The sequence below is a fragment of the Arvicola amphibius genome, chromosome 4 (genome assembly GCF_903992535.2).
Source record: "Arvicola amphibius chromosome 4, mArvAmp1.2, whole genome shotgun sequence".
NCBI lineage: Eukaryota > Metazoa > Chordata > Mammalia > Rodentia > Cricetidae > Arvicola > Arvicola amphibius.
The window spans coordinates 69,918,304-69,938,107 of record NC_052050.1 but is presented as its reverse complement, the minus strand read 5'-3'; the positions used below and the strand labels follow the sequence as shown (position 1 = coordinate 69,938,107).

General features: G+C 42.6%; 2 protein-coding genes across 2 annotated transcripts; both read left to right on the top strand.

Moving 5' to 3' along the window:
- The first annotated feature begins 6,461 nt into the window (after positions 1-6,461).
- On the top strand, positions 6,462-7,418 carry LOC119811498 (olfactory receptor 1361-like). The gene has a single exon (XM_038325425.1). The coding sequence runs from the start codon at positions 6,462-6,464 to the stop codon at positions 7,416-7,418; it is 957 nt and encodes a 318-aa protein (XP_038181353.1).
- Positions 7,419-16,958: 9,540 nt separating this feature from the next.
- Positions 16,959-17,882, top strand: LOC119813088 (olfactory receptor 1361-like). Its single transcript, XM_038328205.1, has one exon. It carries the CDS (start codon positions 16,959-16,961, stop codon positions 17,880-17,882), a length of 924 nt encoding a protein of 307 aa, XP_038184133.1.
- The last annotated feature ends 1,922 nt before the right edge of the window (positions 17,883-19,804 follow it).

Below are 19,804 nucleotides of genomic sequence, written 5' to 3'. Positions count from 1 at the left end.
TTGCGATTCTGCAAGGTCCAAAGCTGAACTGTCCACTTCACTGCTGCGTCTCCTCCAGGACTCCCAGTATGAAGCGAGCATCATTATTTCTTACACTTTAATTCTTCCCCTGCCCTTTCTTTTTTCCTTTTGAGCCAGGCATTTAAAGAGACACTCAACTGGAGACAGCCATCAGAAGCCTCAAGGATTGCAAACAGCCAAGAATGCCAAGCTAGAAAAAGAGTTCACGGAAGTAAAACCTAGTCATCTCTGCTGTCCTCCAACAACTGAAGTAAGAGCAGCTGTCAGGAATAACACAGTGTGCACCTACATCCCAGAGACAGTCAAAAGAGAATTAGAATCGTTTTTTTGAAACAGTTCATCATGTTGCTCAGGCTGCCCTTGAATCTGCTTTGGGTGATGACCTTGAGGTAACCTTGAACTTCAGATCCTTCTGCTTCTACCTCTTCAGGGCTGGGGATACAGGTGTGCTTCATCTGGTTTTTGTGGCTCTGTGCATCAGACCCAGGGCTCTCTGTGCAGGCCTGGGAAGCACTCGGAAGGTTAGCAGTATTAGTCCCATTTCTACTGGGATCAATGTGACAAATTAGACAAAATGGGCAAATTCCACGGGAAAAGAAAACTTTATCAAAAGGTGCCCACCTAAATAAAAAGAAACAACTTAGTGACTGTATTAATGGAATTTTAATTATAATTATATCTTCTAAAGTCAAAACTCCAGGCATGGATAATTCTGTTGGTATTAATATTGATATTTCATAAACTGAGAAAATGCAGCAGCACAAAAGCTTCCTATACCTATATGAGGCCAGTATAGTCTTAATCCTGAAATTTCCATACTATAAGAAATCAAGCCACAGACTCACCAATATCATCAGCATCAATATGGATAAAAGAAAATAAAGAATGGAACCTATATCAGAGGCACCATTCATTAAAGGAATTCATAATTTATCAAATATATCCATTGTAATGGATGGTATTGTGATCATAGGGATTGATGCAGGAGAGAATTAACAAGAGAAAAATTAATTATAGAAATCCCTAATGTATTCCAAATCAAAGGACTCATCTACCTAACAAAAAGCATTTACTAAACACATAGAGCCAGAGCTAGGAATATAGCTGGGGGTACAGTGCTTGCCTGGCACACCCAAGGTCCAATTCTCAGCAGGGCAAAAGGAAAGAAAAAAAACTCATCTAAACAACAGCAACAAATACAACGTAAACGTATCTAAGATGAAATACTGAATATGCCTCAAAGGAAAGTAACATCCACAGCTCTTCTCCTATAAAACATTGGAGTAGAAATACTACCCAGTGCAGCAAGACAGGAAAAGATACATAGTTGAAAAGAAAAAAAAAATAAAATCTCATCCTGTCTGTAGATAATGTGACTTCCTTTAACATCTTTACAAATATTGTTTTTATTACTGCAAAGAAAGAAACAAACATAAAGTTTACCAAACGTCTAATTCCATAGTTAGGCAAGCATCCTGGTTTAGTCTCTGTGGCTGTGATAAACACCATGGTCAAAAGCAGTCTGGGGCTGAAGGGTGTGTTTGCTGCACAGGTTAGAGTCCTCTATTAGAGGAGGCTGAAGTTTCACCTTCCCAGGTGACTCTGGGCTGTGTCAAATGACAGTTGACTCTAACTACACGGTTAGCTAACAGACAGTGGCAGGACATAAGTCAAAACTCATCATCTTGATACACAAGCAATGTTGAACAGATGGAACGTTATAGTTTTTTAAGCGATACACTACAATAGTATAAAATCATTTGAGCTGGTGTCGTGGTGCGAGCCTTTAATCTGTCCTTGGGAAGCAGAAGCAGGACAGTCTGGACTGCACAGCAAATTTCAGGCCAGCCAATTCTAAACAGTGACACCCTGTCTCAAAAAATAAATAAAAATTATTTTAAAAATATGAAATCTAAACTAGTGCATGCAAGGTCTATATGCCTTCCGAAAACAAACCAAAAGGAAACCTGATAAGGGGAGAAAAAGAGAAAGACTTCAAAACCCCTTATCTGTAGGAAATCATCTGTTCTCAAGACAAATACACAGGGTTTCCATGAGCCAAACCACATCACACAGAAGAATTTGTTTTTCGAGATACAGACAAACTGTTCTTACTTTTGCTATGGGAAATGAACTAAAATCGCACAACTTGAAAAATAACACGACTGGGGATTCCTATCACCGTATCTCATGACTTACTAAAAAGTCACAGACGGTTAACAAAAGCATAGACACATAGAGCAATGGACCACATTTAACCCACCTGACCAATGCACGTGATGCAAAGTCACCCAAGCAATTCAATAGAAGGGTATAATTTCTAGACAAATAGTCATAATAATTAAATAACCATATTAAAACTACTCAACACAGCTTCACATTATATACAAAATTAACTCAAAGTGAAACAGATATAGCAAGAAAAGTTAAAATGAAACATTTCTTTTCTTCTATAGTGCAAAACCAGCTCTACACGCTATGCGCCATGGGCAAGGAGCTGGAGATTGAAACACACACACACAGAGACAGAGACATGGGTCATCCTTGAAACAAGAATGCCAAGAATGCCCCCTTGAATCAAGAATGCCAACTTTATTGTGTTCCAGGGGAGCTTATATAGAGTTTCCTTGACTAATGACCATGCTCCAACTCTTAGCTGCAAGCCCACCAGGAACCACTACCCTGTCTTGTGCTCAGGGCAGCTGCAAGCATAGGAAAAACAAGTTTTTTTTTTTTTTTTTTTTTTTTTTTTTACAGGAAATTCAGGGTCTTGGGGTCCACAGTTCTCAACATTCCTCTATTCTTCTTTCTTTCTTTCTTTCTTTCTTTCTTTCTTTCTTTCTTTCTTTCTTTCTTTCCTTTTTATGGGGTTTTCCGAGACAGGGTTTCTCTGTGTAGCTTTGGAGCCTGCCTTGGAACTCACTCTGTAGACCAGACTGACCTCAAACTCACAGAGATCCTCCCACCTCTGCCTCCCGAGTCCTGTGACTAAAGGCGTGTGCCACCACCACTTGACCCCAAAATGATACATTTCTAGGGGAAAAAAATAAGAATATATTTTTGATCTTGAATTAGGCAAAGATTTTGTAGCAACATCATCAAAAGTATGATTCAAAAACACTAATTGCACTTTAGTATAATTCAAAAGGTGTCTTCTTTGAATATTTAAGAAAATGCAGAACTGAGGGAAGAGTGAGGGGTCTAACAGCAGTGTAGGGGGAAGAACAAGGGAGACCAACAGGGGAAGAAGGGTGAATGTCATGTGTCCTTTGATGTGGATACAGATTTAAATATATGTGTGTATATATGACCTGTATATGTGTATATAAGCATATATAAGACCTTAAAGTAGACAAAGACTATTTGAGGAAGGGGTTATTGGCAAGGAGGTAAGTCATGGACATAGAGGATGATAAGGGACATGAGCAAAGTACAGTGATACACATTCTATCATACATATATGATATTATATGTATCAGGATGAAAGCCATTATTTCACTAAAACTAATAAGTTAATAAAGCAAACAATTAAAAACATTCAAGGAAGAACGGAAAGCGCCTCTGTAGGCCCATTTTCTGAGTGTGGGAAGGATATAAACAGTGACTTCTTAGCGCGTGCCCCTAATGAGGACTTTTGAGGCCTCAGCCCAAGGGGCTCTCTATTTTGGCAGCGATCTTTACGCTGGCTCTCAAGGGATAGAGATTCTGCCTTTTAGTTTCCAACCACCCAAGCTTGACCAGAGGGAATCACATGTTTTTCCAGTGAGGAAAAGCCCCTCGGTTTTCAACGCCAACTATTGACTTTCCATCCTCCAGGGTCAAACACAGAACCAGCAGAGATGGGGACTCCGTGGAGGCCCTGACAGCAGCAGAGAAAGGCAGGTGAGAGGGGCCACGGAAGCAGTGAGGGAGGGCACCTTCACCTCCAACAGCAGACAGGTTCACATAGATTCCAACACATGAAATGATATTGAGAAAAACAAAGACAGACCGACCTACCCAGTTCCTCTGCATTTCACCAAGCTCAAAGGAGAAAGAGCCAGTGCTTCCTCATACAGGCCAGCATTTTCCTGTCAAGGTGCACTCCCTGCTGAGAGTGTAGCAAAAACACACCCAGGGTGGAAACAGAAGAGTACAAATTGCTAAACAGAGCACACGGCTACCCTTAAGCACGGCTAGAAGCTCCGAGTCAAGAAGCTCACTTCCCTACATTCTTGAATACCTCAGGCACACAAGGAAACCTGTTCATCCTCTCATTTCCATGTGTGCCCATTGTTTGACCTCTTTTTCCTCTTTAGTGCCAGCTATACAATACAGTATCTCGGAGTCGGGCCACTTAGACGTCCTCCTGAGCCCCACAGAGGTGTCATGGCTTGGACCTAAACCTGAGGATTAAGCAGACTTGATTTTATGGTCCAGAATCACTAACAATGATGCAGATATGCCTGCTGTCTCATACAAACATACACTAGCTCAGCTTATCAGAGATAATGGACAAAAACAGAGTATTGAAGTCACACAAAAGCACTCTCTCCCTGTGAGGAGGCTGCGGAGGAGGTGGTGGTGCAGAATTCTATTACAGGGTATGCCCAAAGCACATGCAATCCTTGAGAGGAGTTGGGAACATGGTGTGGTGTGGTGTGGTGTGGTGTGGTGTGTGACTTCCTATGGAGGGTTAACTTGTTCGGGGTTTAAACCATGAAATGATATATTGTCTAAGAACTCAGCCTCCTATGGCCAATCTACATCAACAGAGGTGCTGTACCGAGAACATCCAGGCTAGTGGAAGTCCCGCATGATTTTCAAACATGAGACTCCTCCCTTGAAATCCTACTGCCCCTCTCTATCTCTGATAGCGCTGTGGGATCTAGCCAGAAGACCAGAAGCTAATGAATCCTGAACTGGTACTCTATTCTGTGTATGATGTCACCTGTCACCCCTTCAGCCCTCAAAGTCTTTTAAAACTATTCTTATTATGTTGATTTGTGTGTAAGAGCATGCATGCACAGGCCATAGTACACATGTGGAGGTCAGAGAATAACATGTTGGCTCTCTCTGTCCATCACATGGGTCCTGCTTCTTGAACTCAGGTCGCCAGGCCTGATGGCAGGCACTTTACCAATTGGGTCTTCTCCCTGGCTTTCACCCCTCACCTTCTAAGGAGCATGTTAGCCATGTTTCTGTTTTTTCTAGTACTCCCCATCTTAACCCAGGTCTGGGTGTTAATCCAGGCTAGGTGACTTCACATCTCAGCATTTTGGCTTAATTCCCCTGACATGACTCCTGTCGGTGGCTGACTCATTGCTTCCCGAGTGAAGGCACACTAGTCAGTCCTCTCAAAATGTTCACTAGTGCACCCCCATCCCAGCAGACAGACCATACCACACACAGCCATCTCTGCCTCTTTCCTTTTCCAAGGGAGACCAATTCCCCTTCCTCCCCATCTAAGCACCCCGAATCTTTACAGAGATGCAGTAGTCACAGTCTTCAGAGGCTTTCCTTAATTGGACTGGTTTTATAGTCTTGAAGTTTATTTTTAGCTACTCCGTGTGAGTTTGCTCTTTTTCAGTCTGTAAATCTCTTTCTTCAAATAGAAAGAATATCCAGCGGCTTGAGGCATCTGCCCTTCCTCTTCTGACCGCAGGAAGGAGGACAAATGCCTTGTACACAGCTCAGCGCATCCAACAGCAGACAGACGACAACGTAAGGGCAGGTAAGACTCCGAACAAAACTGTTAACTGGGGCTGGAGAGATGGCTCAGAGGTTAAGAGCATTGCCTGCTCTTCCAAAGGTCCTGAGTTCAATTCCCAGCAACCACATGGTGGCTCACAACCATCTGTAATGGGGTCTGGTGCCCTCTTCTGGCCTGCAGACATACACACAGACAGAATACTGTATACATAATAAATAAATAAATATTAAAAAACTGTTAGCTGGCCTCTCGACCCCACAAAGATTCCAGTTTCTGAAAAAAAAAAATAGAAAAATCACAGACAAAATCTTCAGGATTCTACTGTGGCATCAGATATAGATTTACCTCTGGGTTAAATTTTTAATAATAGCATAAAGAGACGATAACAACATGATATATCCACTGGTTTAAAGCAGTCACTTTTATTGGCTCTGTGAATTTGGATGAATCACCTCTCACCTCAATCTTCAGTTTTTTCACTTATAAAGTGCAGTGTGATGCCACAATTATCAGGCTAAGGAAGGGTTAGCACAGGAAAGACCCTACACATGCAAACAGGAGTGAAGAAGAGCACAGCTATTGTAATCAGATTTTATTAAAATTAACTATCCTCTTCTGTAAAATTAGGCAGACTACTCAGTTTTAGTAAATTCTCAGCCAACAACTAAGCTCTTCCAAATTTATGGTGTTTTTGCTTAAGATTTGACCTCCAATCTTACCTTGAGATGGAACTTTCTACCCCACAGATATGGGCAAAAAGAACCAGACGACAGCCACAGAATTCCTCCTCCTGGGATTCTCTGAACAGTCAGAACAAGAAGAGCTTGTCTTTGGGCTGTTCTTGGGGATGTACATGGTCACCATCTCTGGGAACCTCCTCATCATCCTGGCCATCAGCTGTGACCCTCATCTCCACACACCCATGTACTTCTTCTTGGCTAACCTCTCCAGCGTCGACATCTGCTTTTCCTCAGTCACCATCCCCAAGGCACTGGTGAACTACATGGTGGGAAGCAAGTCCATCTCTTACACAGAGTGCATGACCCAGATCTATTTCTTTATCACATTCATCAACATGGACAGCTTCCTCCTGAGCGTGATGGCTTATGACCGGTACATGGCCATTTGTCACCCACTCCACTACACCCTGATGATGAGGCCCAGACTCTGTGTCCTCCTGGTGGCCATATCATGGGTCATCACAAACCTGCATGCTCTCTTGCACACTCTCCTCATGGTTCGACTCACCTTCTGTTCCCACAATGCAGTGCACCACTTCTTCTGTGACCCATATCCTATCCTGAAGCTCTCTTGTTCTGACACCTTTATCAATGATGTCACAGCCTTCACTGTGGGTGGGCTGACCTCTGCCACACCATTCATGTGCATCACTGTCTCATATGCCTATATCCTCTCCCGTGTACTGAAGTTCCCGTCTGTTCAGGGGATAAGAAAAGTCCTGTCCACATGTGGGTCCCACCTCACTGTGGTCTGCCTTTTCTATGGGGCGATTCTGGGGGTCTATATGCACCCTTCATCTACATATTCAGTGCAAGACATGGTGGCCACTGCCTTTTTCACAGTGGTGACGCCCATGGTCAATCCCTTCATCTACAGCCTGAGGAATCACGATGTCAAAGGAGCCCTAAGGAAACTCATGTTTAGGAGACTCAGTTCTTCGAAATTCTACAGCTCGAAGTTTTAGAACAGAGAAGACTAATAGGGGAGCAATGGAGGCTGTGATGAGTATATTCATATGCTCATCTTGGTGTCTGTAAATACAATACCGATGAATAGTCATAAAATTATGAATTTATTGTCTACATCTAGAATGAATCCTGTGACCTTTATTTTAGAGAAAAACACAAGAGAGGGGTTTAGATGAATCTGTTTGCTGACCTCATGTGACACCTCAATGTGCTTCCCATGGCTGTGTCTAGAGTATTAAAAGATGCTAGTAGACATTTTTTAATGTTAGTAGGACTAGTATTAAATGCTAGTAATTTTTATTTAAATTTTAATGCTAGTAGTACATTAAGAGGTGCTAGTATGACTCTGGACTCATATGCCTTCTGAGGGTCACGTGAAATAATGAAGTTTTACAAATGATCTTTGCAGCATAATTTTGAATGAAATATATGCTAATACTTATTGAATAATTATAATATGTTACAGATTATCTCTGCATCAAATGTGTTTGTTTGTTTTAAGACTGAGTCTCACTATGTAACCCTGGCTGCTCTGGAACTTGCTACGTAGAGGAGACTGATCTTGAACTCACAGAGATCTGCCTTCCCCTACCTCCTGAGTACTGGGACTTAAGGTGTGTGCCACCATGCCTGGTTTATCTCTGTATTATCTTACTTGAGGCTCACACTTCCATTGATATACTATTCCCATCTACAGTTCAAGGAAATTGAATCACAAAGAAATTAACCTATCCAGGTCCATAGAATCACTAACGATCTTTAGAAGTATCCAAGACTTTATTGAAATAGAAAAATAAATTACCAAATGCTGGGAAGCATGAAGGAAATAGAAAGACGAAAACATCCTATTTTGTTCCTGGTCCCAGTCTGGGGTGAAAGAATACGTGGTAGTTGTTTGTACAGAAAACGGTCTATTGGGTATTGGTTCTGTTTCCATTTCTGACCCTTTGATAGTTGCATAACAAGCCAGCCATGCAGGTAGAGGGCCAAGCATATGTCCTGGAATGCTCCCTGGGCCCATGAATAGCTTCTCGGGTGGCACTTGGATGATGGTGAGGGACAATATGCTTGGTTCCTACTTTGAATCACCTCAGTGGTTACTCAAGAAACAAATACCTTTTTAAATGCTTGTGTGTGGTGTGTCAGACACAGAGTAACTGTAATGGGCAATCACTGTGATTGCAGTCTTCAGATTTCATGGTGTTCATCCAGATGTAGCTCATCAGTACGCCAGGCATCAGCAGGGAAGTCTGACAAAGATACTCACATTCGGGGTGCTTCCAGACTCCCTTAGCAACAGCTTCCACCACGAGGAGCCTTCTCTTCTGCTGCCATGACTCCTGGGATGCACTCCTCCCGCTCCCTGCCTAACAGTTTCCTGAAACATCGATTCACCATTTGGAGACAGCTCTTAGCAGCCACTCAGAGCTCCCATGGTGCCAGTTCAAACCAGCTTTCTTCACATTCCCCCTCAGATTTCCCTCCACAATTCATACAACACGAAGCACGGGAAGAGCCGGGTGTAGGGACCCATGACTATGATGCCAGCACATAGGACACTGAGCCAGGAAGATGCAAGTTCATTGCCAGCCTGAGCTCTGAGGCTCTGGCTTTTTTAACCTCTAGGACTGAGAAGGGAAGGAACTGTAAATAAGACAATACCCGCCCAAATATGTCAGGAACCGTAAAGACTGGTACTAAGCTTTCATGGACATAGACATTTATCATATATTCTGATAGAACACATACTATTCAGTACTTACATTTCTGTAACCAGTTTAGTGAATATGCAAAAAGTTTGGTTGATCTGAATAGAAAAGTTTGGAATTGGACCCAGGTGCAATAGAAGTGGGTTGGAAATCTCTAGGGGTTGATTTCTGCCTCTAACAGAAGGTAAAGCAGAATGCCAATCACACGGACCAGTTCAGAACTCCATACCCTGCTCAAGCATGAAAAAAAAAAACCCAGTATTGCTTCTTGAGAAATGGCCATAGCTCTTTGGTAAGAGGGTGGCTCCCACCTCTCTCCATTGCTTAGCCCGACTGTGTTTGCATGGACAGCCGTCCACTTGCCCAGTGGGGCTGGCCGTTGTCCCTGAGGGAAGGCTATGGGTAACTACCTTGTCCCCCACACAGGCAGCAGAGACTACCCTCCCTGAGTGGCATTCATTAGAAAATTTAAAGAGACAGCAACATTTCCCTATATTTTTCCCCGATTGTCACCAGGGCTTTATCAGTCCACTAGAAGAAAGCTTTGTTGGTGCACCAACTGACTGCAGAGAAAGTGAAAGAGTTTCTTTGAGGACCACACATAATTAAGGCTTCCATGCACACACACACATACATGAACATATATGTGCACAGACATAAATGTTACACACCTGAGAGGCCTGATGGTCACCAGTCAGTAAACTAGCTTGGAAAATTGACAGCTGGACAGGTCCACTTTTGAACAAGCAGAAATATCAATGACACCCCCAAGTAGGGATAGCCTAATACCACTAACACAACATAGTACTCAGACACAGACAGGGTCTCACTGTGTAGGTCAGGCTGACCTGGAACTCACAGAGATCTCCTGGCCTCTACCTCTTAAGTGCTGGGATTTAAAGGTGTGCACCACCATGACCGGAAGAAATAGATCTTTAATAAAAAGTATATCCTAATAAATCTTAAGTTAGCTTCATTACAAGTCAGTTGTTACAATTTCAAGACAGCCACTAAGAAACTAACTTGAAAATAAGCAGTAAGAGAGAGAAAGGGAGTCAAATTGGCATGCTACAAAGAACTAACTTCTAAAAATATGGCACTGATGAAAGATATGGTGAGGGGAGAACTTATAAAAGAAACACCTGATGGCATAAGTAGATGATATTTTTAATCAGTAACCACACTCAATATAAGTCGATTAATCACTCATATTAAAAGGGAGAGGTTAACCTAGTGGGAAAAATTAGATTCACTTGAATATGCATGTGAGGGGCTCTTAAAAACGGAGAGGCTCTAGAATAACTCTAATGGGTTTATTATCTCCTTGAAAACAACTTAAAGAACTAGACAAAGTATCTGGTGAAACTCTATCAGTGATTGGAGGTGAAAGAGGGAAACATGTATGCCACACGAACAGAAAATTTATAAAAAATGACATGGTTTTATGTTAACATTAGACAAAAAATACACTTTGAAACTATTCCTAGCCTAAAAAAAAGAAGTTTCTATTCATAAGAAAGACAGTGCAAGCTGAAAATGTATGTGCACTCAAAATTAAAGCTCACAATGCATGTGAAATAAAAATCGACAGAAATAAAACTCTCTCAGGAATTGTACACATAAATTAAAAGGCCAGCAATGGTGAAAAGAACCGAACACAGCATTAAGCAGTTCAATATCACTTGCCATGAAACTACACTGTACTTTCAAGTGGACACGGATCACATGACTTTACCAGGCTCAGGGCAAGGTAGATGGTTTGGTGGGGAAGGGTGCTTGCTCCGCAGGTTTGGGGACCTGAATTGGAATCGTCACATCCCCAGACCCCACAAAGGAAGGCAACAAGGCTGTGAATGCTCTAACCCCAGCATTGTGAGACGGCGGCTGGTGGGTCCCAGGAGCTTGCTGGCCAGTAAACCCCCTGAAGCGGCAAGCTCTGGTTTAGTGAAAGACCTATCTTAGGACAATAAACTAGAGATTTATAAAGGAAGACACTAGACATCCTGCTCTAGCATCCACATGTGGACACAACTGGACACACATATATGTATGCAACACACACACACCACACCTCACAGATTATAATTTTTGACCAAAACAAAAGTCAATCAAGAAGAAATACCAATAATATATCTAGAAGTAATACCAAATATTAGAAATTAAGCGACAGACTCCTAAATTATGCATGGGAGAAATGGTAGTTCCCAGTAGCGTTGCCAGGGATCCCAAACTAACCCAAGAGAGCTGCCAGAGGTCTGAGAAAGAAGTTTCTCCTCACATACCACATGCAGCTGGGGCGTTATCATTCTCAGTGTCCCACCTATGAAATGATATCTGCATTGTTTCTGAAAATGCTGACAGGACCACGCTTACAATAAAAATCTCTATGTCCAGTGACTACAACAAAGGCAAGAGCAGGGGCAGGCACAGTAGAGAAGGGATCATTTGAATTATTAGGTTGACTTGAGAGCCCCCAGCAGCCCTGATAATTCCCTGGAGATAGAATCTTCCCATCCTAATCTGTACAGGAAATGAGAAAAAAAATTAGAATCTCCCTGTGCTAAGAGATCTGAACTTGTTTTCTGATGCTGTAATAAAACCTCAAGACCAAAGCAACTTAGAGAAGAAACAGTTCGTGTTGTCTCACAGTTGCAGAGGGAGAGCCCTTAATGGCAAGGAAGGCATGATGGCACGGCAGCAGGAACAGGATGTTGATTGATCACATTTTCATCCACACACAGGAAGTAGCAAAACGAGGTCTTTCTCTCAGATCAACAATAGAAACCTTCCTTTCCCTTAGCCACACCATGGAGTGCTAATGTTTGCAGTTCTTACTGCCCACCTCTGTATAGACTGAGATCTTTAATTCCAGCTCTTAGAAGCCTGAGACAAAAAGAAATAATTTCAAAGTCATCATGGGCTATGTGGTGAGACCCTGCCACAAAAAGAAAAGAAAGAAAAACAATAAAAAAGTATTAAATGTCTTTATGGCAATATCTACAAGATTTTTTTAAGAATTACGTTTTTCTTGTTTTCTCTCTGTGTTTGTTCATGTGTATGTTCATGTGTTCCATGCTTGCATATGAAGTTCAGAGGACAACTTTTTTTTTTTTTTTTTTTTTTGGTTTTTTGAGACAGGGTTTCCCTGTACTTTCTAGAGCCTGTCCTGGAACTAGCTCTTGTAGACCAGGCTGGCCTCGAACTCAGAGATCCGCCTTCCTCTGCCTCCCGAGTGCTGGGATTAAAGGCGTGCGCCACCACCGCCCAGCTCAGAGGACAACTTTTAGGAGTGACTTCTCTCCTCTGACAGTGTATGTTCTGGGGATCAAACAGACTTGGTGACAATGGCTTAACCTATTAAGCAATCGTGCTCACCCTACAAGTCATTTTGACTTTTTCTAGAAGATGAAGGGAGAAAAAGAAGCATCAAATGATGAGAGATCCATGGTGCTGAACATTCAGAAGACTCAGTGTCAGTAGAAAATAAATTACATATAAAACAGCAAATGGATTTACTGCTGCCAAATCAAATACCTTAAAATTTCTTCTTGTACATGGATGGGCTTAGTCTAACAATTATTGGATTGGGGAATGAGAAGAACAGCAAAGTCATTTGGAGAAAGAGCAGTTGAAATACATGACATATAAAGATTAATATTGGGCACCTTACTGATTGTAATGAAATCTTTTTGTAAAAACCATTCATCAAATTGAGGAGACCTTTGATTTGGGATATATTGGGAATTTTTACATTAATTAATATTTTTAGAATTTGTCAAGTGCTGTTTCTACATCATTCATATAATTATTTTAGAAGTCATTACAATTGGGCTTGGTAATTGATTCATACTAGATAGTGGGTTCCAATCTTGTTTTTAGGCCATACCAATGATGGTGACATTATTTGATTTGTGGTCTGATTTCTAGTAATGTATTCACTAGATTTTGATATTAAGTTGATGCTGACTTTAACCTCTACTGTAACTTGATAAAATTTTATATTGTATTGCTGTGTGATACATAATATTTATATATTGTGGTACTATACATTATATATATATATATATATATAGTAAGCACCATCTTATCAGACATGATTAACTATAAATAATTAACCAAGGATAGAGCTCTAGCAGTGTGGGCCTGTATAATAACTGACTTTCTAAGGATCCTAATATTCATTGCCCAGACAGAATGCAATGAATGTGAACACTTCATCTGTGTCTCTAATTAGAACCTCTGAGAAATCCACCCTAGGGGAGCACACACTTGGCTCCATCTTCACGGCAGCACCACCTCCAGGGATGGAGCATCAATTTATTCACTCCCAGCCATCCAAGCTTGACCAGAGAGAGTCACATGCCTCATTCTAGATGTTTTCTTCTGGGGAGAAAGGTCCTTCCCTTCTCAGCTTCAAGTGTGGATTTATCAAAATCCAGCCTCAACCATGGCACCAGCAGAGACAGAACTTTTCTGAAGACATCTGAGAGCAACCAAGAGCGCCCAGGTAAGGAGGCTGAGGAAACTGCCATGGTCTTGAGACCATGGGATGACTTATAGAGAAAGAACTTCATTCAGTCCCTCTGCATCTGAACAAGTTCAAAGGAGGAAAAGTGTCTCATTTCTCCATGTCCATGCCTTGTTCCTACGTGAGGTTCTCTGCTCTAGGGACACAGGGGACCTGCTACGTGGATAGAGGAAGCACAAGAACAGAATGGAGTTTGGAGGTTTCGGAGCATAAATGCATAGTATTAAAAAGCTTCATCAGAAGGAGAGAGAGAGAGAGAGAGAGAGAGAGAGAGAGAGAGAGAGAGAGAGAGAGAGAGAGAGAGGTAGGGAGGGAGGGAGGAGACAGAGACATAGAGAGACACAGAGACACAGAAAGAGACAGAGATGTAGAGACACACACAGAGACAGCAAAAGACAGTGAAACAGAGATGGAATATCATTATTTTATCCTGGTCCTCATATTTGTTCTGTGCATATCCCCTGGAGTGTGTGGTTGTATAATGAAGGTGTCTCAGACTGTGGCTGCTTGGATGCTACTGAAACCAGGCAGCAGAGTGTTGACTGCTGCTGGAGTCCAGACACAAAGCAGCTTTTAAGGTTCAGGGTCTCAAACCCCAGTGATGCAGACGTGCCTACACATCTGGCATCTCAGACACACCCAACAGTCCCTGACTCACAGAAATCATTCCGCAAAACAGATGCACAGTTAAGTGTGTATGTGTGTGTGTATATATACACACATATATATGTATATATATACACCTATATATACATATACACATATATGTAATGTACATACATACATATATTGCATGCATATAGTAACATATATCCTGAATGTTCTTTTTTATTAGTTGTGGCAGCTGCATTCTGTCTCATAAGGAAGCTTAAGGGGAAGTGGAATAAAATCTAAAATCTGGAGTTGAAGAGTCAATCAAAGAAAGGGGCATCCGTGCATGGTCCTATGGAAGCTGTACAGCTAGGGCTTAATCCATGATATGTTAGTATTCCCAGTAACTGACTATTGCAATGTTCACCATCTCTTAATGCACAGCATGAGAAAATATGGAATAACTGCAGCTTAATGCTTCTGAGGGAGCCTTAGCTGTGGTCTTTCCCCACTGGAGCAAATTGCCTTTCCATCCCATTCAGCCTCATTTTCTATTTCTGTTTGCCTTTAGGATCATTAGCATCTACAGGCAAAGGACTGTTTTGTTTGTTTTTATGAACTATTGATCATTCTGTTTCTCATCTCTCTGCTTCTATAATCCATTACACAGGGACCCATTAGAAGCTTATTCTAGCTTTTTAAATTTTATTGTGTGTGTCTATGTGTGTGTCCATGTATGTTTATGAGTGTAGCTACACATGTGTCACACCACCCATACAGAGTTCTGCTTCTCCCTTCACCATAAAAGCACTGGGATAGCAGACGTGCTCTATGGTGTGGAGTTTTAGGTGGGTTCTGGGGATTTGAACTCAGGTCTTTACACTTACATGACATGTGCTTTACCCACTGAGCCATCTCCCCAGCCCTCATTCTAGCTCTTTGCTGCTGCTGTTGTTACGCTGGTCTACACCCATGGCAACGCTCTGGAAGTGACCTTGGACTCCCATCTCAGCGCTGTGCTAACTCCACTCTCACAGCCACAGTCGGCTCGCTGTCTGGACCACACGAGCATCCTGTAACCAATGCCATCAATTTCCGTGTCATGTGCTGTCCCAGCAGCCAGGCCATTTCTCCTGACACTGTCTCCTCTCCTCCCCTTCCCCAGCCAGGCCTCTGATCACCCCAGGGTGACTCTCCTCCCTCCTCAGCTGTAATTGCCTTGCATCCCTCCATGGGCATTGCAGTCCAGATGTTTTCCTGACCTCCTGACCATGGAGATGTCTTAGCCTGGGGATTGTCTTTGGGATGCATGTGAATCTGCATTTTATCCACCTGTAAATCCCTTTTCCTCCAGTAGAAAAACAATGCACTTAGAATCTGTATGCCTCCCTCTTCTGAGTGCAGAAAGGGGGGAACACTGCACACAGGGGTCTGGGCAATGGCTCAGGAGTGAGTTGAGGTGAAAACCTCTTAGTAGCAGATAGATGGCAAAGGCCCAACCACCAGGTAAGTCTGTCAAGCCTGTTGGTCTTCCCAATTGTGCTGAAACAGAAAAGCCACAGCAGAACCACAGGGTTTATCATACATGACAACTAGTAGGGACCTTTCATTTGATTAAAATTTAATAAATGGAAGCTAACAAAACATAAACATTTCTGGGGAATTGGTACCTGCCTTTAGTTCCAGCAGACTTAATGTTAAGGCAGGAGGATAATTTACACCCAGAAATTCCTGGTCAAAGAAAAACATTATGTAAAAAAACTGTGTGCATGTCTGTACTACAGGACATCTATGTGTGTGTTTGTGTATGCATGTGCATGTTGTGCATGTTCCTGAACCAAAGTTTGGTTGTGTTTGTGTATGTGTGAGCAAGCATGTCTGTGTGTTTATCTGTGTAACACAGAGAACAAGACTATTAGCTTGTTTGGAATTCTCACTGGTATTGATCAGCGATTTTTGATGCGGTATCCAGCTGCTCGCTCCTCAGTTTCTTCACGTGTACAGTGAAAGGCAGCATGCCAGTTTCTAGACTATCCCAGCCAACTGGATACAAACGGGGGTCCCTGATAAACCTAGAGGAGGAAGAGGAATGGAGGGAACAAGAGACACGAGAAACGACGGTAAGACAGGATTTCTGATCAAGCCATGCTTTATTAATTCTCAGAAGCTGTTTCATAGCAAACGGGCAAGGGGGAGGAGAGGGGTGTCAGGTCTGCTGGAATTTAGGTCCAGAGACATTCCTAGCTGATAAGGAAATACTGAGGGTCTGTGATTGTTGACTAACAAAGGATATGCTAATTGTTTCTGAAGCCTGATGCCTGCAGGTCTCACTAGAAGATAAGATACCAGGTTGATTTCCTAGACCCTGCAGAGGGGATAGAGGTAAGTATATTACTTAACTTGTGAGCTTAAGATGGCTGTAAGCAAAATGCAGATCTTAAAATGTAGAAGGTCTTTGCTTCTGGCACTAGACTGAGTTAACTGTTGTATAAATATGGCACTAAGCAAACAACAATACCAGTAAATTCGTATTCATTGGAATTAAGTCTTTTCAAATGGACCACTCTTTGATATAAAAATACATTTTAAGGGATTTTACTAACAGTTACTTCTCACTAATGAGTAAACTTTTCCAAACTGCATAAAAGTTTTCTTCAAGTGTTGGTGAATGATTTCTCTATACGCATCTCACTTTCTTCTCCGGAGACATGGGTGGTGACAATCACACAACAGTCACAGAATTCCTCCTCCTGGGATTCTCTGAAGAGTCAGAACAAGAAGAGCTTGTCTTTGGAATGTTCTTGGGGATGTACATGGTCACCATCTCTGGGAACCTCCTCATCATCCTGGCCGTCAGCTGTGACCCTCATCTCCACACACCCATGTACTTCTTCTTGGCCAACCTCTCCAGTGTCGACATTTGCTTTTCCTCAGTCACCGTCCCCAAGGCTCTGGTGAACCACATGGTGGGAAGCAAGTCCATCTCTTACACAGAGTGTATGACGCAGATCTACTTCTTGTTCGCATTTGGAAACATGGACAGCTTCCTCCTGAGTGTAATGGCCTATGACCGCTATGTGGCCATTTGTCACCCACTCCACTACACCCTGATGATGAGGCCCAGACTCTGTGTCCTCCTGGTGGCCATATCCTGGGTCATCACAAACCTGCATGCTCTCTTGCACATTCTCCTCATGGTTCGACTCACCTTCTGTTTCCACAATGCAGTGCCCCACTTCTTCTGTGATCCCTACCTTGTCCTGAAACTCTCTTGTTCTGATACCTTTATCAATGATGTCACAATCTTTATTGAGGGTGGAGTGATATTTTTTATGGCATTTGTATGCATAGTTGTTTCCTATTCCTACATCTGCTCTAAGGTCTTGAAGATGCCCTCTGTCCAGGGGATAAGGAAAGCCCTGTCCACTTGTGGTTCCCACCTCACTGTGGTCTGCCTTTTCTATGGGGCGATCCTAGGAGTTTATATGCACCCTTCTTCCTCCTACTCACTACAGGATGCAGTGGCTTCTGTCATCTTCACAGTGGTGACCCCTATGGCCAACCCCTTCATCTATAGCCTGAGGAATCGTGACATCAAAAGAGCCCTAAGGAAGATAATTCTCAGGCCCTAGAATTTGAAATTTCTACAGCTGAGAGTATTCTTTTTTTTTTTTTTTTTTTTTGGTTTTTCGAGACAAGGTTTCCCTGTAGTTTCTAGAGCCTGTCCTGGAACTAGCTCTTGTAGACCAGGCTGGCCTCGAACTCAGAGATCCGCCTGCCTCTGCCTCCCGAGTGTTGGGATTAAAGGCGTGCGCCACCACCGCCAGGCAGCTGAGAGTATTCTTAGATGTCATGAATATTTTCCTTTTAATAGAGATTTCCAGACAGGTCTTGTGCTCTGCACTGCTATGCCTGATTTTGTACAGATGTTTGTAATCATGCTTTTGATTGGGATGCTGAACTATTGCTCTCTGTCACACACTGAACTTTACCTCTTCAAAGGGATGATTCTAAGATGCTCATTTCACAGATAAGAGAAATTGAGAACATTTGTAAATGTTTGACTGGAGATGTGTTTAATATCCCCTGAGATCCTGACTGCCACAATGATCAAAGGATTTTAAGAGATGGGGTCACCTGATCCTACAGCTTAAACAAAGCTGTGATTATCCTGGTAAATGACTCACAGGAAGTTTAACTCACAGAAGCTAGACAACTAGAGCTTGTTGGTTATAGAATCTTAACTTTCAGAGCCTCTGGTAACAGGTGTTGGTGCTTCCCCTTTTTCCCAGCATGAGTTCCCTCTCATCCATTCTACAGTCCAGAACCCTACCTCTCCCTTTCTCTTCCCACCTCACATTTCATATTTTCCCCCTCAGCCAGACTTTTAGGAATGCCTAGATAGTGCCAGGGAGCCTTGGATAGTGGCTGTGATCACCCATTAAATGTGTATGTCCCTTCATGTTATCATGGGCTGCAGGAAGCAGAGATTTCCTTATAAAGCTGAAGTGTTTAGAGTCACGGTCACGCCTAGTGACACATAAACTTGAATTAACATCAGGAGTATAATTGGAACTCAGAATTTTGGAGTTGAAGTCCAAGTTTATTCCAGGAACATGGGCCACAGTACCCAGAGTTCCAGTCTTCTTCTAGTCGATAGTATAGTTCAGGTGCGCACAATGTCAGTTGTCTGCTCATTTCTCTCATCCAGATAGTTTTGCCTGCCAATTTCTGAATGGGGCAGTGGTCACTTTTCAGTAGTTCAGCATGGCTTCTAGGTCCTCACTTTTTTTCTTCCCCGTTCTACCAACTTACAGGTCCTTGCTGTCCTCACCATCAGCTGCTTCCCGACTCTGCCCTGCCTCTGATTGTAGCGATCTCCATCCTGGGGAATCTCACCACTTTCTCTCCCTGCACATCTCTCTCCTCCACAAGGTGCCATTTGTTCTTCCTCAAGTGTCAAATGAGTCCTGTCACCCAACTCTCTCAGAATCACAGGAGATGGAAAAACATCCTTTCTTCATGTAATAAAGCCTAATCAGTGATTTGGCACAGGATTTCCCTAGAGCCACTAAACTTTGCTCCTGGCCTCCCGTGAACCCAAAGTGTTTCTGGTGATCCTTGGAACAGACTCCAGTCTCCCCACAGTCTCCTTTACTCTGGTATCATCCTGTGTTTGTCACTAAAACAGCCTTTGTTAAGATGATGTTGGAATAAGAGTCCTAGGCCAGATGGTTACTGTTGTGGTTTGAATAAATATGTCCCTCATAGGCTCTCATATTTGAACTCTTGGTTCCCAGATAATGGAACTATTTGTGGGATTTAGGAGGTGTGGCCTTGCTGGAGGCAGTATACCACTGAGGGTATGTGACACTTCTTGTTCCCTCTCTGCACCATGCTTGTCTTTGAAGATGAATTCTCTGCTTCTCCATCCTGCAGCTGTCATGGATCCCTGCTATGATGGACTCTTATCCCTCTGGATCCATCAGTCAAAATAAACTCTCTCTCCTGTCAGCTGTGTGGTATGTGTTTATCACAGCAATGGTAAAGGAAC